At 35.0% G+C, this 21,661-nt stretch overlaps 2 protein-coding genes and 1 long non-coding RNA gene across 4 annotated transcripts; 2 read left to right on the forward strand and 1 right to left on the reverse strand.

Moving 5' to 3' along the window:
• Positions 1–8: 8 nt before the first annotated feature.
• Positions 9–1,520, forward strand: LOC130508538 (uncharacterized). Its single transcript, XM_057004099.1, has 4 exons — positions 9–32; positions 94–377; positions 478–697; positions 921–1,520. Exons 1-4 carry the CDS (start codon positions 9–11, stop codon positions 1,518–1,520), a joined length of 1,128 nt encoding a protein of 375 aa, XP_056860079.1.
• A 5,300-nt stretch (positions 1,521–6,820) lies between these two features.
• LOC130508539 (uncharacterized) lies at positions 6,821–7,448 on the forward strand. The gene is made up of 2 exons (XM_057004100.1): positions 6,821–7,181; positions 7,279–7,448. Exons 1-2 carry the CDS (start codon positions 6,821–6,823, stop codon positions 7,446–7,448), a joined length of 531 nt encoding a protein of 176 aa, XP_056860080.1.
• Positions 7,449–18,235: 10,787 nt separating this feature from the next.
• On the reverse strand, positions 18,236–18,929 carry LOC130504492 (uncharacterized). Of its 2 annotated transcripts, none has more exons than XR_008941289.1 (2): positions 18,672–18,929; positions 18,236–18,575 (listed from the first exon to the last, which is right to left on the reverse strand). It is a non-coding gene; the product is annotated as an uncharacterized LOC130504492 (long non-coding RNA). The 2 variants fall into 2 exon arrangements; XR_008941288.1 differs by having other exon boundaries at positions 18,647–18,929.
• Positions 18,930–21,661: the final 2,732 nt, after the last annotated feature.

The raw sequence follows: 21,661 nt of genomic DNA on the forward strand, positions 1-21,661 counted from the left end.
TACTATTTATGTCGGGCTTCTTCACAGCCAATGTGAAAATGTTGGCAATGAAAAATTTCCTTATGAAAGTTTTCCTGGCTTAACACATCTAAGGATGCTGTTGTTGGTAATGATCAGAAGTCAGGCACCTTCTGGAAACGAGTTGGAGAATACTACGCATCTAGTCCTCATGTTAGAGCGAGCAGTGAGAAGACAGAGCATAACCATTGTAAGCAGAAGTGGCATAAGATCAACGACTGGACGAACAAGTTCTGTGGAGCATTCGCTGCTGCAGAGAGACAAATGACCAGTGGACAGAGTGAGAACGGCGTTCTAAAGCTGGCTCATAAAATCTACTACGAGGACCACAAGCAGAAGTTTACCGTTGAGCATGCGTGGTGTGTCCTGAGATATAACAGAAATGGTGTAGCCTGAAACCGCCTAAACTACTTCCAGTTCTAAAAGAAAAACAAGTGAGCCTGTTTCGCAAAACTCAAGCACCAATGTTGGTGACGTTGCTTACGTTGAGATGCGACCCGAAGGTGTGAAGGCTGCTAAAGCAAGAAGGAATAATGGTAAAGGGAAGACTCTTGAGGAGTATAAGACTACGTGTGAGCTGAAGATGGTAGATTTGGTGATGAAGGATAAACTATCCAAGCTCGCCATTCTTGACACTCTCCTTGCTAAGAAGGAACCACTTAGTGAGGCTGAAGAAGTTGTCAAGAATAAACTCTTAGCCCAGTATTTCTAACTATGGTCATAGAAGTTGTCAACCATAATGTCTTTCGCTGATTTCCTTTTAAATGATGTTTTAATGATGCAAAAAATCTATGTAATAAGTCAGGCACCTTCTCGTATTAATATATGCGCATTACGCTACACGCAGCCTTCTTGATTAATGATGCAAAAAATCTATGTACTTACGTTTTTATTATTCTTAGGTAACACAAGCAGTGGGACTGGATTATAGCTACACACAGCCTTCTGAATCGGAGGACCATGGTTTAGGAGACTCAGCAGACAGTGGCTACAGCCAAACCGAAGCTGAGTTTGAAGCTGGTATACTGCTGGACCAAGCTGAGATTGAAGCCTCGCGGGTTCAGTACCCTCCGCAGCATGAGGTCGATTTCGGTTTCCCGAAGGAATGCTACTGTGGTGGCAAACTGGTTGTAGCCACATCTTACACAAGAAATGATCTGGGGCGAAGGTATTACACCTGTGAGAACGTCGACGACGGAGACTGCCACGTTTGGAAATGGTGGGACGTGGCGGTAATGGAGGAGATGAGAGCCATGGGTACGCAGGTTGGCCAGCTCGCTGAGAAGGTAGATCATCTAGCGTTTGCAAGTGACTACGAGACATATCTAAACCAGGAAAACTCTAGGTTTGGTAATGAGATTGAACAAAAACTTATTAGGCTTAAGAAATTAGTCCTTGAGTTAGGTAAGAAGAAAACAAGGGATATGAATGGGTTAGAATTCGTTGTTGCTGTAATGGTTTTCGTTCTAGTTGTACTAGGAATGGTACTCATGTTTAAGTAAAGGGCCAGAATGTGTTAGAACTCGTTGTTGATGTTTTAATTTTTTCAAGTGAACTCAGATTGTACTAGTTTTCTTCAGATTGTATTAACTGCACATGATTTTGTTGTAATATGTGTTTAATGTATGGATCAGAACAATGTCCAATATTTTGTATTGTAATATGTTATTTTAACGAGACAGAACAATGTCTATTGTCCAAAGTTATATTAGGTATAAATACGAGTGTCATGACAAAACATGTGATATTCAAAGACACAACAAAACAATCAAGAATCACAAGCTACATTTATAAATTCAAAGATATTTCAATAAAGTTCACATGTGATTTTTTGTTTCTTTACACAATTACACAATCAAATATCACAAGATGGATACTTCCAAATAACATATAAGATTAGAGATGGAATTGATACTTTATTATTCACGTACAATGTGTTTATATACGATACAAGCAGGGCACTAGTACTTTATACTAATTACATAGAAGTCGTCGACATATATACTTATTCTCTAACACGCCTCCTCAAAATGGTGGGACTGCTGTGACACCAATCTTGCTGCATAAGTGTTGAAATACCGATCTTGGGAGAGGTTTAGTGAGACCATCCGCTAACTGGTCATGTGTAGACACATGAGTAACTCTGAGCATACCATTCTGAACCTGTCCACGAACAAAATGGTAGTCGATAGCTATATGTTTCATGCGGGAATGAAAGACCGGGTTCGCACATAAGTAAGTTGCACCAACCATTATCGCAGTAGACTGTAGGTGCTGATGGAACAGAGACACCCAGTTCGGTAAGAAGTGAACAAATCCAACGCAGCTCTGCCGCTGCATTCGCTACAGCTCTATATTCGGCCTCCATGGAGCTGCGCGCGACACCCTGTTGTTTCCGTGAGGTCCAAGACACCGGCTGACTACCCAAGTAGATGATGTAGCCGTTAGTCGAGACATAGTCGTCGGAGTCTCCTGTCCAGTCTGCATCTGAAAAAGCATGGAGATGAGGGTTGTGTTGCTTGCGGAGGAAGATACCATGGTCTAAAGTGCCGGAGAGATAGCGCAGAACTCTTTTCACCGCCTGCCAGTGATCAGTTGTTGGCTGATGAATAAACTGGGATAGCCGGTTCACCGCGTATGAGATATCAGGTCGGGTGAGAGCTAGATATTGCAGGCTGCCCACAATCTTTCTGTATTCATGAGGTTCAATTAAAGGTGTACCAGATCGAAGAGAAAGTTTGGGAGAAGAGGCCATTGGAGTTGAAACCGGCTTGGCATGAAGCATGTTACTTTTCGTGAGGAGGTCAGTGATGTACTTCCTCTGTTTAAGATGTAAGCCATACTTGTTTCTTACTGCTTCCACGCCTGGAAAATAACTCAAGTCACCCATATCTTTTATCGAGAATTTCTGAGCCAGACTTTGAATCACACTCTGTATTAGCGATGGAGAGGTACCCGTGACAAGAATATCATCGACATAAACTAGGACATAAATGAAGTCATGTCCTTGTTTATAGATGAACAGAGATGTGTCCGCAAGTGAGTTTCGGAAGCCGCAGGAGATGAGATAGCGATGAAGCTCAGAGTACCAGGCCCGTGGTGCTTGTTTGAGACCATAAATGGCCTTCCTGAGCTTGCAGACATGCATGGTTCTATCAGTATCTGTGAAACCCGGAGGCTTACACATGAAGACTTCTTCGTTCAGGTGCCCTTGCAAGAACGCCGTATTAACATCGATTTGACGAACTGGCCAATCTTTGTTCACAGCCAAGCCAAGTACAAGTCGTATGGTTGTTGACTTGATAATTGGACTGTAGGTTTCTGTGAAGTCAACTCCAGCTTGTTAGTTGTAGCCTTTCGCAACGAGACGCGCTTTATAACGATCAATCTCTCCATTTGATAGATATTTAATAGTGAATATCCACCTGCAGCCGACTATGTTCATGTTCTCTGTGACAGCTTTTAGATCCCATGTATGATTCTCAAGTTGAGAATTGATTTCCGCAAGCATCGCTGCTCGCCATTTGGAGTGCTTGAGAGCTTGTTTCCATGTAGTCGGTATCCAATGAGGGTCAGATTCGAGGTTGACATTGAGATTGTACTTGGTTACAGGCTTGACAATATTGTTCATGGACCTCGTTGTCATGGAGTGGCGAGGCTGAGCAACCTGAGTCATGGAGGTTGCGGTCATGTTTTCTGCAGCAGGCGGAGGCTCTTGTTCCTGTGCTGGTTCGCTTGACTCTTCCGTTTGTGATTGTTCCGGTGTAGGGATCGGAGACGGTGCAGGTGCATCACTCGGTGAAGAATCAGAGTTCGTAGGTGGAGTGTTCGCAGCCGTCGACGGAGACTGTATGAGTGATGGAGTAGGGATGATTGTGGTATGGGAAGGATAAGAGTAGTGTGGGTTCACAGTTTCAGGTGTAGGCGTGGGTTTCGGCTGGGTAAGTAGCTGATAAGGGAAGGAGGTTTCATTAAATCTGACATGGCGAGAGGTATAAACTCGGCTAGTGGTTGGATCAAGGCATTGGTACGCACTCTGTGTTAAGGAATATCCTATAAAAACACAAGGAGTGGACCGATGTTCAAGCTTATTGGGAGCATAGGGACTTCCAAGGATAACATTAGCAACCAAAGGTTCTGAGTTTCTGGTAGGTGGGAGTGGCATTGAATAGTTTCTGGTAGGGTGATTGGTTGGATAAGACGGGTGTGGTGAGACGGTTTATGAGAAACACTGCAGTGGCAAAGGCTTCCGGCCAGAGGGTTAGGGGCATCTTGGCGGTAGATAGGAGGGAGAGGCCAGTCTCCACAATATGTCTATGTTTCCTTTCGGATAGACCATTGTGTTCTGGAGTATGTGGAGGTGAGGTTAGGTGTGAGATACCTTGGGCAGTAAGATAAGGGCGAAGGGCTAGGTATTCTCCTCCATTGTTAGAGTATAGGTTTATGATTTTGGTTTGAAAACGGGTTTCAACAAGTGGTTTGAACTGGGTAAAGATATTTTTGACATCAGATTTGGCTTTGAGTGGGAAGAACCATGTGTAACGTGTGTAATGATCGACAAAGAGAAGATAATATTTCTGGTTTTGGGACGATATGATCGGAGATTGCCAAACATCCGAGAAAAGATATTATAGAGGTTTTGTGGAGACAATTGAACTTTGATGAAAAGGAAGTTTATGAGTTTTATTGAGAAGGCAATCATTGCAAGGAAAATCACTTGAAGTGTTTGAACAAGGTAAATAAAAATTAGAAACAACAAATTTAAGAGTGGAGGGAGATGGGTTCCCAAGCCGATGGTGCCACTGGGTTAAGGTTGCCTTCGTATCAGGGTAGATAGCATATATAAGCAGTGGGTTTTAGGTTAGGCATGGGCCACTCATACAGTTCATCCTTCGTGCGACCTTGAAGCAACTTCACCTCCGAGCTGAGATCATTCACCTAAAATGAGCAGGAAAGAATTCAACCGACACCTTGTTAGCATTGCATAATCTATAAACGGAGACAAGATTCTTGCTAACTGTAGGTACACACAAGATATCATTAAGTTTAAGAGTCTTAGATGGCGTAGGGATAGATGCAGAACCAGTGTGAGTTATTGGTAAACTCGATCCGTCGGCAATAGAGACAGCTTTACTGCCGTTGTAGGGCTGATGGAGAGCCATTTTCTGGAGATCGGATGTGAGATGGTGTGTGGCACCGCTGTCAAGGATCCATGGCGCAACATTGTATGGCGTCGATGTAACATAGTGTGCGCGCGGCTGCCATGGCTGTGAAGCTTGAGACGGAGGTGCTTGAACCGCATACGACGAACCAGACTGAGGCATCTGAGGACAGCAACGAGCGCTATGGCCAAACACCGAGCAAATCTGACAGCGACCCTGGTAGCCACGACCTTGACCTTGAGTCGTGTTTGGAGTGAACTGCTGCTGCTGCCATGTATGATTTCCGCGACCTTGATAGCCACCACGACGTCCACTGTTATGTTTGTTGTTGTGACTGGAGTTCCCTCTGTAGTTGGTGAAGTTAGCCGTAACAGGGGCAGGGGTAACTTGAGTAGTAGCTGTTTGAAGCTTGGCTTCATGATTGATCAGCTTCTCGTGAAGTTCCGAGAGAGATGGTGCTGTATCGCGACCTTCAACTTGATCAATGAGAGTCTTGTAGTCATCTGGAAGACCACCAAGTACGCGTTCGATCTGGTCCTCGTGGTCCATCTGTTTCCCGAGAAGAGCCAGTTGATCGAACCTCGTCGTGAAGCCTTGAAAGTACTCGTTAATGGACTTGGTTCCTTTTGTCCAAGTGTCGAGTTGCTGCCTGACTTGTTTGATATGCCCGCGAGTTGGTTTCGCATACGTCGAGTTCAACGTGTTCCAGATCTCCGCCGATGTGGTGGTAGTATAGAGGATAGGCTGGATGGTAGAGGTGATTGCGCCTAGGAGGCCACTGTAAATAAGCCGATCTTGACGCTTCCAGATAGTGAACTCAGGGTTAGGGACGATTCCTGCATCGGTCGTGATCGTAGCAGGTGGGACGACGAGCGATCCGTCGATGTGTCCAGCCAAATCGTAGCCGTCGAGCAAAGCATGCACTTGACGGCTCCACATGAGAAAATTAGAGGAGGTGAGCTTTGTCACATTCATCATGTTAACATTGAGGAGGCTTTTCGTGGTTGAAACCGTGATGGTTTCGTTGGTGAAAGCTTGAGTTTCCTTGGCCATGGTGGCTGAGGAAGATGATAGAAAAAAAAAGGATTTGAAAAAGAAGAGATGGCGGCTTAACTTAGGGTTATTGCTAGCTCTGATACCATATAAGATTTGAGACTGAATTGATACTTTATTATTCACGTACAATGTGTTTATATACGATACAAGTAGGGCACTAGTACTTTATACTAATTACATATAAGTCCTCGACATATATACTTATTCTCTAACATAACAAAGCTTCACGGGAGTTTCACAACCTCCAATTCTTAAGCTATAAATATTACATCTTCTTCCTATTATCATTCACAACTCTCCTCTCTTCAAAATAATTTCTCTTTTTTTTTCCACTTTAGTGGCATCTTCTTCCCATTATCATTACCACCAAGATGATGATGATGAGTTTGATCTTGATACCGCATTTGAAGAATTTTTCAACACCTATGCCCCTATTCCAGAACCAAAAGAGAGAAAAACGTATTTTTATAGAGAGAAACTGGGAAGAAGGCCACAACAAGCTTTGGAATAATTATTTCAGCGATAATCTAACGTACGGTTCTAGTTTATTTCGGTGACGGTTTTGAATGAACAAACCATTGTTCATGCATATTGTGCATCGTCTCTCAATCGAAGTAGCATATTTTCAACCAGCAGAAGATGCAGCCGGACGATCTGGTCTATCTCCGCTCCAAAAATGTACTGCAGCAATTCGTCAATTGGCATACGGTAGTGCGGCTGATACAGTTGACGAATATGTACGACTTGGTGAAACAACTGCTCGAAAATGTTTGCACCAGTTTACTGCCGGAATAATCCACTTGTTTGGCGATCAATATCTAAGACGTCCCACACCGGAAGATCTTCAAAGACTACATGTTGGAGAAGAACGTGGCTTCCCAGGGATAGTTGGAAGCATCGACTGTATGCATTGGGAGTGGAAGAATTGCCCCACCTCTTGGAAAGGTATGTATTCACGAGGAACCGATAAACCAACAATTGTGTTGGAGGCCGTAGCTTTCATATGACCTCTGGATATGGCACGCGTTTTTTGGAGCTCCAGGTACTATGAACGACCTTAATATTCTTGATCGATCACCTGTTTTTGATGATACTATTAACGGAATAGCTCCGCAAGTCAACTTCTACGCCAACAGAAGAGAGTATCATTTGGCTTACTATCTCAAGGATGGTATTTATCCGAAATGGGTGACTTTTATTCAATATATCTGACTACCACAGGGTCCGAAAAAATTCATTATTTGCTAAAAACCAAGAATCTGTGCGAAAAGATGTTGAGCGTGCCTTTGGAGTCCTGCAAGCTAGATTCACCGTTGTTAAAAATCCATCTATTTTATGGGATAAAATAATAGCAAATATTATGAAAGCATGTATCATACTCCATAATATGATTATCGAAAATGAACGAGGACCATACACTCTCCGTAACATTTCAGAATTTTATGAAGGAGAAGGAGAAGGTGTGGAGCGTTCATATTCTGTCGGTTCAGGTTCAAATCTCGGCAATACAATTGATCCTCGGAAAATAATTCGGGATAAATAAGCCCATCAACGAATAAAAAATGATTTGATCAAAAATATATGGAATAAATTTGGACATCTTCCAAATAACATATAATTTTTTTTTAAAGTTTGTAATTTTCATATGTTTTCAATTTTAATGTAAAACTTCTGTTTTATATATTTTTTTTTAATTTCTATTTTCTAAATGTCATTACTTTTTAAAATCAATAATTAATTGATTAAGAAACAAAAAAAAATCCTACTAATAATCTATATATTTAGCAAAGTCCTTAGCAAATTCTCTTAATCACAAAGTATTAATAAAATATCTTAAGGACTCTAAACTAGGGACCACCAATATTGATTCTCTTAGAGCATCATTATCGTGGGGACGTTTAGTGGTCCTTAAAATCTTTTTTTTCAGTTTTTTTCTTCTAAAAGGACGCAGCAAGGACGAAAGAAAGGCGTCTCTTATTTAACAACTTCTCCTCCTTGGTCCCCCTCGGTCCCTGCGATTTGTGGTCTCCACCCTTAAGGACCTTGCGATAATGTTGGCCTTAGTTCATCATTCCAATTAGAATTGAACTCAAATGGTAAAAGAACATATTGGGGGGTGTATTCAACCGAGAGTTTTAGGTGATTTGTATTAAAATGACAAATCCAATGTTATTCAAACATGAATTTTAAAAATTCATTTAAAATCTACTGTTATTCAACTTGACATTTCGTAAAGTATTCTGAAATCCACTATTATTGAAAATATTTTAAGTTGTGAAGTTTTAAAATTTGAAGTGATTTTAGGTGTTTGGGTAGAATTTCTTAGTTAAAAAAAAATTAAAACTCAAATCTCATGGTTTTAGATGATATTCTAGAGTAGTTTAACAAAAATCACAAAAATCTCTACAACTTATTAAAATCATCTAAAATTTTATTAAAAATCAAATGTTAAATTGAATACACTCATCTCTCCCATTATTTGTAACAACTATTACGGTCAAGGAATTAAATAATGACTGTATTTCAATAAAGTTTTGGTGTATCAAAGATCTAGCCCATTTTCCCCACCTTTTTATTGTCTCAATGAACTAATTAATAATGGTGTCATTGAAATGACCGTACTCAAATACATTTTTTTATTACGATAAAATACAAGTTTGGCAAAACACGAGTTGGTGGTGTGTCCCTCCAGTATGGAAAGTATATGCTAACATAAGAGAAACATGCTTTCTTGTTTGAACTTGTCTTTCCTAGAGAATTGTGAACATACTAAGCTCAGATGCAAAGGTTGGTCAATCTTCTAGCGTATTGATCAGACTAATTTCTGAGAATCGGTCGCAAAATAATTATGGTAACGCTGATGTCGAGGTAAGCATTTTAAAGCCCACTAGATTTTGACCCGCGCTTTCAAAGCGCGGATTTATTTTCCTTTTTTTTTTTAAATTGACAAATACTTAGTAAATGTCATATTTTCATATATTTGTTTTTTTATAAAAGACTTAAGCTTTTTATCTTTTTTTATCGTGTTTCATTTTAAATGAGTATAGGCCTGAGTAAAATATTCGGATCCGAAGAAACAATCCGAAACCGACCCAAAAATCAGGATCCCGAATCCGATTAGACCCAGGGTAGATATTCGAATGAGTTCTAAATTGTTGTATCCGAAGAACCGGTCCCAAATCCGCCTCGAACCGAGAACCGAATGAATATCCGAAGATATCCGAAATGTGAATATATATCTTAAAATATATGTTTTAATTATATTTATAATTATTTTAATATTTTTAAATTAATATTATAAGTTAACCATAGTAGTTATTTTCGGTACTTTTGAGTATTTTTGGGTAAAATATGATAGTTTGGATAAAAGTTTACCCAAAAAACTGTATAAATGGATATTTTTGGTTACTTTTGAGTAATTTGGATACAAAAATTTGAACCGAATCGGATACTTTGGTTACTTTGAGTAAAATAACCGAACCCGCTTTAGATACTTTGGTTATCTGGTTATTTTTCAGATTCTTATGCATGAGAACCGAACCCACCCAGACCCGGAAAGATCCGACTCGAATCCGACTCGAAATTTTATAATACCCGAATGGGATTTAATTTCAAAACCCAAAAAACCCTATACTCGAAAGAACCGATCCGTACCCGAATGGTATAACTCTGATAAATTAATTTTATGTGGTTAAATTTTTAAATAAAAAATTATATACTTTTAATAAAGATTTATACTTTTCAATAAAAAATTCAAAATTTTTTATGAATGCTTAAATTATGTTAAAAAAGAAAAAATATAATAATTAAGTGATTAATTTTTGTTCACTACACAAAATTTTAAGAATGATTAAAAAGAAAAGGGTAGTGGGCTGATTTCTTAATCGACCCAAGAAAGATCTGATGTGGCAGTGGACTGGATAAGAAAAAATGAAATATGCAATGTTTGTCCTTAAGAATGTATTATTAATATTACTTAATTGTCCTTAATGAAATATGCAATGTTTGTTAAGAAAATGGTTTTTTTTAGTAAAAAGCAAAATAGGATTCTGCTTTAATAATATAGATGTTAAACTTTTGAGTTCAACATATAGTGGTCAATTTTCTTTTTGGCCGTCTTGTAGGCCAAGTAAATCAATTGCTCCATCTTGTAGATTTAGAATCCAGTCCACTCCACTTGTGGTTTTATCATGTCCATAAACCATCTACGGGGAAGATGAATATATGGATCTCAATTTGGTTGTCTGGTGAGAGTTCCGCAACAGTTTCCCATGGGTCATCTTGGTTGGCAATGAACCAAACGTTGCATTCCTTAAGTGCAAGCTCTGTTGTGTCCATAGGAGAAAAATCTCGACCATCAAATAATTTTTTCGTTTCTTGCTTCCCAGATGTACTACACAAGCTAAGGAAAGAGCCGGATTGCTTCCTCCATATCTCCTCCACTATGGTTCCTTGAAAGAAGATACATAGTCCATGTTAGCATAGAGGTTTTTTGAAGGAAAAACTCCCGGCTCAGAGGGAACCGTCGAAAGGGCCCAGCATTGCAGTGCATGAAGGCCAGTGAAAATCATATGATTGATAGTTTCCTCAGCATGTCTATATCTGGGACAGCTCGGATCATTCCAAATGTGTGTCTTGAAGAGTCTTTCATTAACATCTATTGCTCCAGACACACATTGCCAGATGAAATGGAAGAACTTCTTCCATGTTCTGAGTTTTCAATTTTTTTCTTCAAAGGGTTAAGAGATGGTAGCTGATTTTGAAAATCAAAATCACTATTTCTAATCTCTTGCAAGAATATATCCGGATTTAACTAAATATTTTCTAGAGGTTGTGAAATTCCAGCAATATCCGTCTAGGGCCGAGTTCTTACTAATGTGTAAGATGCGCACTAATGGAATGTCGTGCACATCGAGGAGGTGCCTGAGTTTAGTAGTATCCTAATCCTTTCTCACTTGATCGATGAGCTCAGAGACTTTCAATCTGGATCTTAGACTTGTGGCAAGATAGGTGGTATTGCGTATTGGTCTGGGATCCATGGATCTTCTAAAACAAGGGTGTATTCTCATGTACCTATTGTACGTCTAAGTCCTTTACTGACCAGTTCTTTTGCTGCCATCATACTTCTCCATCCATAGGATGGTCTCCAAGCTTTTGGCGCTTTGAACGGATGCATGTTTTTAAAATATCTACCTTCGAGGACTCTTGTAAATAGAAAATTTGGCTTTTGTTCCAACTCCAAAGTTGTTTAGCCAATAAGGCTAGGTTAAATTATTCGAGTGATTGGAAACCAATTCCTCCGTCTTTTTTTGAAAGACAGAGTTTATCCCATGTGCATTCCTTTTGAGTTAGAGTATGTGCTCTACCAAAAATTTGAAATTGCGTAAGTTATTTTCTTACAAAGTCCTTTAGGAAGGAGGTAATACGACATCGGGAATGTCGGAATAGAAAAAGCGACTTGAGCATAATCTCTTTTCCGGCTTTGGAGAGATATTTAGATGTCCACCCATTAAAATTTTGGTGGAGATTGTCTTGCACGTATGTGAAAGTCTGAATTTTTTATCCTTGAAGTTGTTCCGAAATGCTGAGGTACTTTCCATTCCCACCTTCAGTCGAGGTACCTCAGATATTCTTCAGGTTTTCCATGTTTTCTGTAGGCACTTTTTTCCCGAAAGGCATTCCCATAGGATTCAAGGATATTAAGTAGGCTACTGCATTGCTCTGGAGCAGCTTTGCAGAAGAAAACACTGTCATCTTCAAATAAGAGATGAGATATCAGAGGGCTTGCTTGGGCTACTTTAAGACCAGTGTCCCGAGTTTTCTGCTTTCTTTATGTTGGCTATTAGGACTTCTGTACAGTGAATTAACAGGTATGGCGATAGTGGATCGCCTTGCCGAAGTCCTCTGGACGGGGTAACGTGGCCAGTGCGGTTCCCATTTATTAGAACGCTATATGAGACTTATCGCACACATCTAATTACCCAGCATGTCCATTTCTCACTGAATCCCATTTTCAGTAGCATAACTTCAAGGAAATCTCATTCCACTCCATCATAGGATTTACTCATATCGGTTTGGATATCCATGAATTTTGTTTTTACAACAAGTATGGGTTTTCAGAGCGTGGAAGGCTTCCTGTGCTAAAAGAATATTATCTGCAACTACGCGTCCTGCCACAAAGGTAGACTATGTTTCCAAAATAATGTTCAGAAGATAACGTTGCAGCCTCTAGCATAAAATTTTTGAGATGATTTTATAGCTCACATTTCAGAGGCTTGATGGGTCGGAAGTTAGTCATATCCCTCGGTCGCTCTGATTTAGGAATTAGACAGATATTGAATCAAAGGAGCCGGCATTGAAGAACTATTGGACCATCTGTATAACCTTTGGGCCGATCGTGTTCTAATACTTTTGGTAAAAAAAAGTGTTGTCATCCCATCTTGTCCTCGAGCTTTCTCTAGATGGATTGAGAATACTGCATTTTTTATTTCAGCGGGACATATATCTTTACTTAATCTATTATTCATTTTGGGAGAGATAGAATTTTCTATATTGTTTAGTGATACTTTGATATCAGCTGGTGAGGATGAGGAGAAGAGTTCGTTGAAATAATCAACTGCAATTGTTTTAATTTCCGTTCATTTTCCCACCAGACTCCTTTGTTATCATTAAGACCACTAATGTGGTTTCCGCTTGTCGATCGTAGTGGCATGATAGAATTTCGTATTGTGTTCGCCTTTTTGGACCAGAGATTCCTACTTTTTGTTGCCAAAAAGCTTCTTCTTCCTCGTAAGATTTTTGGAGCTGGTCATGGATCGACGAAATTTAAGCTGCTGAGAGTGACTGGTCCACTTGGATTCGATCGAGTATGCCTTTCAGTTCCTCCAAAGCCTTTTGGGGGTTGTAATTCTCATTTCTTCTCCATTGGGCAATGGTTGATCGACACTTCTTTTGCGGTCATGGGGAGACATTTCTTCATCGAAGTCATTATCTATCCAGCCTTCACGAACTATAGTTTTGACACCAGTTTTAAAAGTCCAATGTTTATGAAAACGAAATTTCTTCCATGCTTTGCTCTTGCAGTTAGAAAGATGGGTGATAATAGGGCGGTTGTCAGAACCTATGAATCGTAGGTATTGGCTAGTTGATCTTGAGAAAGCTGAATTATTCTGCATTTCCCATCGCCGATCGAGACAACATTTGATGAGATAGTTATGCTTTCTCCCAACCCAAGATAGACAATCTCTTGAGTAAGGGAAAGAGTTTTCACTTTGGTTACGACCACCCGCTTTTTCATGATTGCCATTGATTTCATTGAAATCACCAAACATAAACCACACACTGGAGCATGAAGTACTTATTATTTCTAATTGTTCCGAGACATGAATTCTCTAATTAATAACAGGGTCTCTGTAAACGAAAGATATAAATATTTTATTGCCATCAATAGTTGTTGATACATCAATGATTCTATTATTAAAATATAAAACTTGATTATTAAATTCAAACACCGGTTGGGTTGGTTCAACCGTAAAAAGAAAATCATAACCAAACTCAACTTGGAGATCTTGAAGAAAATCTCTCTTATTATTAGTCTCCATTAAAAACATGATGCATGAAAATAACTTTTGATGGATGGTTATGAATTGCCAAGAAACTGCTTGCTCCTTGGCAATCCCAACTTTTGACTGAAATACATTCTTCAAAAACTCATTCCTTATAAAAACACATGTTATGTTTTAGATTTTCAAAAACGGTAATGATAGAAACTAGCAAGTACACAATCATATTTTGGTGAAATATCATTGGAATCATTGGTGATGATTGATTTGACTGTAGCTGTAAAAATTTAACTGTATGTAAGTTGGTTGTAGCTGTAGAATTGTTACTTTATATTTTTCTGCAGAGACTTTTGTTGTAATTAAATTTGTTGTAGCTGTAAGTTATATAATGTATACATTTCAAAATAAAATATGTAATGTATATATAAAATAATTATTTTTATCAGATAAAGTAATTTATATTAATGATTTTATAATATTTATGTTATTTAAAATATTTCAATAATTTAAAAAACACACAGAATTAAATTAAAAATATTTATTAATGTTTTTACTATGATTATCTAAATTATTTGATATTATAGATAGTTTTTTTATTTTACAGTTTCGACAGCCTATAAAACAAAGGGAAATTAGGCCCTATGACCACGAAAAAGCGTAATTGGCGAACTAGCCATTTTATAATTGTCTTCGTCGCTGCTCCAGTCATCAGTTTCATGCTGCTCTTGCCATCAGTGAGTAACCAGGAGAGGTTAAACCATGGGAGAAAGCTATAGATGATGATGAGAAGAAAAGGCGTTGATGAGAAGATGACGGGAGAGCGGCCGCTAGAGAGAATTTTTTTTTCATGAGATTAGGATTTTCAATTTTAATATAATAAAGTAATATATTATTATGTAATTTTTTTTATTTTTTGAATAAATTAATATCTAAGCGGAAAAATAAAATTTTTTAAAAATTTTAGGCGGGAAAATTAGGACGACTTCCCTGTAAATTGTATAATGCTATTCACCAAACGTTTCCACGGAAGTCGTCTAGACTCTAAATAACCCTAAACTAAATTAACTAACTAAACACTTCATAAAATAAAATTAAACTAGGATTGTTATGAATTTAATCTAATAAAGTAAAATATGTTATCACATAAAAAAATTTAGTTTTTTGAGAAAATTAATATTAAACGCAAAAGTAAAATTTTCTAAATTTTGTAGGGGGGAAATTAAAAATCTTACCGTGAATATTAATTATTCAACAGACGACTTACATGTAAATCGTCTGTTTTAAATTATTCAACATAAGACTTACAAGTAAGTCGTCTAATTTAAAATATTCAACATAAGACTTACAAGTAAGTCGTCTAGTTTAAATTATTCAACATAAGACTTATAAGTAAGTCGTCTAGACCCTAAACACAACCTCTAAACTAAATTAACTAACTAAACACTTCATAAAATAAAATTAAACTTATGTTTACTATACACAAAAATAAACACATATAGGTAAAAATTAAATTTTTCAAGAAACATTTAAGCTTTCCAAAATCTGACCCTAAGAATACATACAATACTACATCATATGTTGCCAAACCCTAAACCAAAGAATATCATGATTAATTACTTTCACTCATATACGTTGAAACTATTTAATTTTATTATATCTTAATTTACATCACTTAAAACTGTTTATAATTAAATAATTTTAACTTTTCACTTGTCAAATTTTTTTTTTTTAATTTATAATTTTTTTTTAAGATCAACAACACCAGACGGCTTATCTGGAAGTCGTCTAGACAATTTACAGTGTCTCAGAAGACTCACACGACTTACCGGAGCTATATTCGTAAAAATGAGTTCTGTTTTTTTTTCACAAGGGACTGGCTGTAACCTCATAAGGTTTTTTGGTTAGTTTTGCATTTGATTCAAATTTGAGTATAGTTTGGCATTTAAAATCAAGTTTGAGTTATATTTGGCAAATCCTCCAAAATTAATAGAAATTTATTGTAAACTTTAACTTTCAAAAATAAAGTTAAAACATGATTGATAAAATTTAGTATTTTAAAAATAAATAAAGGTAAAGTAGATAGATACAATCCAACCAACCATCCCATTGAAAGAGTGTACTCATTTTCATAGAATAAAATGTGAATGTATAAAAGAAGAGAATGTGTTTTCAAAATTTAAAAGATTTTAATAAAACTTTGTTAGAAAAACGGCTTTGCACGTTAATTATATAAACCATAATATTTGTTTGTAAAGTTTTTCGAAAGAAAGCTATTATCAAAAATCATATCTATTGAATCCAGTAATATCATAATGACTTATTTGAATGATGGAATATTATTTCATCTCGATCTCTAGTTAAAAAGAGATTATTCAAAATAGTGGATACATGTACATAATACATATAATGACCACAGGATTCCTGGTCATCGTTTGAGATCATGGTATTTCAAACACACAAAAAAAAACATTTCAAACCCTTTTTTTTTATAACGCTGATTTATTATGATATTACAATTATGAGAAAGTTTATATAGACGATTCGACAACCGAGAATACTACTTGCCTTATGAAGATTTACGTCTAACTGCATCATCCGAGCCGTCTTATGAAGATCTCCTGACATGATTTACTTACACCATGTTGAAGATTTCTTGTATGCCTTTCTTTTGTAGTCTTCCATTAATAAATCGCTCTCTCTGGGACTTGAAACCTGGAGATTGAACCCCAGACATGGGTGTAGAAGCCTTTAAACCTTAACCAGTAGGCTAGGGTGCTCCACATTTCAAACCCTTTTAACAATGAAAAAGTGGATCAATCATTTGGATACTTGGAATATATATTTGTTTAATTCATACGTTCATCTGAACGATGTGGTCATTACTAAAAGTATTGCAATTAGTCGATTTCCTAAACAAATATTAAAGTATTTAACAAAAATATATAGCGGAATCAGAATATAAAACTAAACAATTATATCCAATACAATTATTTGAACAACAACAACTAAACAATTATATCCAAATACAGAAAAATAAAAAGAGGATTTTATGGATTGGATACCAAATCATTACTCTATTTTTCTTATAACTAACAACTAGATTTTTTCCCGCACAACCGTGCAGATGATTGTCTTCATTTTATACATGTAAATGTTTAATTTACAGGTTCACTTTAATTTAGGTGGTTTGAATTTTTCTCAGGTCATTTTTGTACTGATTTGTTTATATATCAGGACTTAAATGAATTTTATAATGTATGATTTATGTAAATACTAATAAGAAAACATTTCTCCGTTGATATCACATAATAATAGAGCTCCATTGATATGGTCAGATTTACTTATACAGGTTAATATCTTAACTAAATTCAAACCGGTCGTTTAGGAAAGAATATTATTTTGGTTAACCGCATAATATGTTTGTCGTTAATGATATTTTTTAATTAATGAATTCATAGGGATAGTCTATTTTTTTTTAAAAAAACACATAAATAGAAGTCATAACTTCTATTTTAATAGATAAAACTAGAATAGTACTCGCGTTGAAATGCGGATTGTTTTCTTAAACACCGAACTGATAAAAATTATGTATATATATTTATACAGTATATAAGTTAATTATTTTAAATTTAATAGTTTCTGAAAGTGGAGTTTGTATTAGTAATTTATCATACAATATGGAAAATATTTAGATAAATACATTCTCATCAAAATAAATTATTTTTTCTTTTTAGGTTTCAAATTAGTAGAAATACATATATATTGAGAGCATTCACATTTTATGGAAAAATATTAATAATCTTGTGGTGAAGACTGAAGAGATTTTAAAGAATCATCATTGAAAAGTTATATTGTTTTTTGACTTATGAAGTTATATTTTTATTTCTAAGTCGATTTAATAATTTTTCTGTAAAAAAATTAATCTAATTATTTATATAAATGTTATATGTGCAGATTTATTATGGTGAATCAAGTAACTAAATTTCCTTTACTATTTGATATTTATTCAAATAATTTTAAATATAGTAAATTAAGATTATTTGTGATAAACTATTTTTATAAAATTTAATTGTTTCTTAAGTCTTTACTTAAAGACTTGACAAATTTTCCACAAAATATGGTAACAATATAGATTCTCACCCAACTAAAACCCTATTTTATTGGTAGATTCACTACAAAAAAATATGTCAATTGTTAGCGCGGATTTTATGCTATGTTAGAGATTTGATAGCGTTTTACCAAATATTATGTATGCGGCAGCAATCATAAGTACCCCTTCTACGATAACGTTTTTTCAATGCTACGAAATATACAGATATAATAGCAATACTTGTATGATATTATTATGTTAACGGTTAACACTGCTTTCGTGCTATTATAGATCATTCGATAATTAAAAAAAATGAAAATTAAATTAAATTGTTTTATAATTAGAAATAAAATAATTTTTATTTTATAAATTAAATTCGGTTTACAATAAATATTGGTTTACAACACTAAACCAATAATACATAAATTATTACTCCAACCCTAACTAAACCAACTAATTAATGTTAACCTAAATAAACCAGTTAACTAAACCTAAATCTACGCTTCAGCCACCATCCTCCATCTTCACAAAGCTTTAGCCACCATCGCCACCTTCAGAAAACTTCAGCCACCGTTCACGAACCACCAACAAACCACCGGCTTTTGCACCACTGCCACACCACGCTTAACCGGAGATGCCGCTGTGTAACACCACCACTTGTTCTTTCTGTTTCATCATCTTCTGGATCTGTAAAAGAAAACAAAATCGATTAGAGGAGAACATAATAAGATGAGAGGAGAAGGAAGAGACAGACAGACAGAAACAGAGAGAGAGAGAGGTGACATGGTGCTGGTGAGAGCGTGATGGTGGTGATGGGGGCGAAGACACGACGGAATCAAAAGAGGGTGGTGGTGACAAACGTGAAGGCCGACGGTGTGGTGGTGAAGAGGAGATGAAATTGAAAGAGGAGATGTGCAGAGATAAAAATGAACCAAAGAGATGAGAGAGAAGAAAGAAGAAGATGAAGAAGCGTAGAGCATGAATGTCGTAGAAGAAAAGAGTGGAGAGGAAAGAGAAAGATAACGAGGGATTAGATCTGGTCTGTTGGATTAATCTGATCCAATGGTGGAGATTGTGATCTGAGTACTTTGATATCATTGGTCAATGCCAATTTTTTTGTTAATTGATTTTTTATGTTTGGTAAAGTTATATTAAATTTTGATTTATAGTTCTATTTAATTTATGTGTTAGATAATATAAAATTTAATCAAGTTTTTGAATGTATAACATAAAATTAAAATATTAAAATTAAACTTTAAAAGTTACTAGATCTTGACCCGCCCAACCGGGCGGGTATTTATTTTATGTTATTAGTTTTTTATTTATAAATGATATATTTGTAATATTTAAACATAAATTTAGATTGAAAATTAACATTTTTAGTTATAATAAAAATTAAAAATTTAAAAAAATATTTTGATATAAATTTTAAATTCCTAATTAAAATAGTATAGAGATGGATCATATTTTTTTCCAATTCCAAAATCTTAGCATTCTTAATAACAAATAAAACAATTTATAAATACATAAAATATATAAACATATTTGAAATTAAAATAAATTTGTTATAAAAAAATCTTACGTCATTGTTGTTTATTTCTATAGTTTGACCCGTGGCCGTATAAATATTTGCTTTCACTTCAATTTTTTTCTTTGTTCTAATGATAATATCTATATATATATATATATATATGTATTACATAATTGTTAGTATAGCATTTTAAAACAAATTTTTTATTTATTACTTTAAATAGTTATAGTATGTGATTTTAATCGTCTATTATATCACAGTGTATCATATAAAAATCTAATATTTATAACTAATTGGATTTATATTATAAAAGTTTTATACTAACAATTTATAAATAAAATATTGTATATTTTATTTATATGATATATAAATTGATTTTGATGTGTGATTTTTATTTTATTATTTTTATTAATAAATATTGAAAAATATAAAAATGTTAACAAAAAATCTATAAAGGAATTTATTTTGGATAAGATTCATTCTATTAAAGAAATCTATTGTTTAAATTAGGAAAGACATTAAATACTTAAATCTATCATTTAAATAAGGAAAAAACAAAATTCTCTACTATCTTTGTTACCAAACAAAATTTTTTTTTAAAGACTCTTATCCCTATTACCAAACAAAAGCTTAAAGTACTTCTACTTTAATAAGATAGATGTTTATGATTTTAAAAATTATGTTTATGATAGAGGGTTTAAAATTTGGGGAATGGGACTTCTAGTTTAAAAAAAATTGGGTTAAATCTAAGATACTAGGTTATAGTATGAATTGTTAGGTTAAATTTATTTTTGCTAAGTATTTAGGTTTTAATTTTTTTTTTCAATCAATTTAGGTTTTAAATTTAAGATATGAAGTTAACGTTTGGATATAGTGTATGAAATTAAGGTTTTTTGAAGAGTTTGAAAAATTATAAGTATAATTAGGGTTTGAAGCTTTTAATATTTGGTTACTTTTGTAAGTGAGAGTAAAAAAATAATTAGGTTTTGAAGCTTAGATATAGGGTTTGAAATTTAAAATAAACTTAGGGTTTTACGATATAAGTTATATAAATAAAGTTTAGTGTTTTATGATATAAATTTTAAATATTATATCAAGAATATTCAATGTATATATAGTTTATGTTTGAAGTTAGGATTTAGGATATAGGGTTTGTCTAAAGATAAAAGATTTGTGTTTAGGAAATTATAGTTTAAGATTAAAAAGATTAATTTATTAGTTTAGTTTTAAGATTGAAGTTATAATATGAAAATATTAGAGTTTTACGGAGTATTTTAGAGTTTAGGGTTTAAAACCATGTTTAGGGGTTTTCAAAAAAAAAAAATCATGTTTGTGATTTAGGGGTTCAAATAGCTTTTTTAGCATTTGAAAAATGTTATAATATGTCTTTGATACAATTATTGAAACCGCTTAAATATTTTTTTGGCGCTTAAGTATAATTTTCTGCTAATTATTGGCGGAATCAGTTGTTTTATCTTCCCGCTCACTTAAATTTTCAAAATAGCATTAGTTAAATGCTATTTTAGGTTTCACTCTATAATAACGTTTATCTAATGCTATGATATAGTATCGAAAATTTAAACTTATCTGTGACACCAGTTCAGTAAAACGTGCTATAACAATGTGCTATCAATGTGGATATTTTTTGTAGTGATTAAATAATTAAGCTAATATCAAGTATATTGTATAATGAATGTGTATATTAAATGGTAGAACTATGAATAAGTCCAAAACTTAAATGATAACTTTCAGGTAGATAAAAATATGACTCTATTTTAATAGAGTAGATGTCCTCTGAAATGAAACATTTTGTAAGACAAATGTTATCCACATATTTACTTATAAGTTATAACTAAGAATTTACGGTCACATGAAATTAAATGTGATTCAGAATATAGTACATGTGGAGCGGGATTTTGCTTTAGGCGATCAGGTCTTCTTCGGTTAGCTTCGGTTTGTCTCGATTCCACTATATTCGTTGCGTGTTTCATTTATCGTATAAATTGCAAGTATAGTAAAATCATCGGAAATAAGCTATTTTGGAGACAACATGAGGAGACTCCGACAACCGAGGAAACAAGGCGAATCTCTTCTCCTCATGGCCCTCGTCAAAGGTTGAGAACCGCGATCATCGATACTCAGAGATGTAAAATCTTATTTAGTGGGATATGCCGGAGATATAGGTTGTGCAAAATTAGATAGGACATTTCGGGTTTGGGTAATTTTGTTCAAACTAGTTTTG

This window comes from Raphanus sativus, chromosome 2 (genome assembly GCF_000801105.2).
Source record: "Raphanus sativus cultivar WK10039 chromosome 2, ASM80110v3, whole genome shotgun sequence".
NCBI classification, from domain to species: domain Eukaryota; kingdom Viridiplantae; phylum Streptophyta; class Magnoliopsida; order Brassicales; family Brassicaceae; genus Raphanus; species Raphanus sativus.

What these genes read in the sequence shown, in the direction of transcription:
- LOC130508538 (XM_057004099.1), top strand. Translation starts at nt 9, where the DNA reads ATGTCGGGCTTCTTCACAGCCAAT. An exon ending in CGGGCTTCTTCACAGCCAAT is followed by an intron (nt 33 to 93) that starts GTGAAAATGTTG and finishes AACACATCTAAG; the next exon opens with GATGCTGTTGTTGGTAATGA. An exon ending in TTTACCGTTGAGCATGCGTG is followed by an intron (nt 378 to 477) that starts GTGTGTCCTGAG and finishes GCAAAACTCAAG; the next exon opens with CACCAATGTTGGTGACGTTG.
- LOC130508539 (XM_057004100.1), top strand. Translation starts at nt 6,821, where the DNA reads ATGCATATTGTGCATCGTCTCTCAATCGAAGTAGCATATTTTCAACCA. An exon ending in TTGCCCCACCTCTTGGAAAG is followed by an intron (nt 7,182 to 7,278) that starts GTATGTATTCAC and finishes TTGGAGCTCCAG; the next exon opens with GTACTATGAACGACCTTAAT.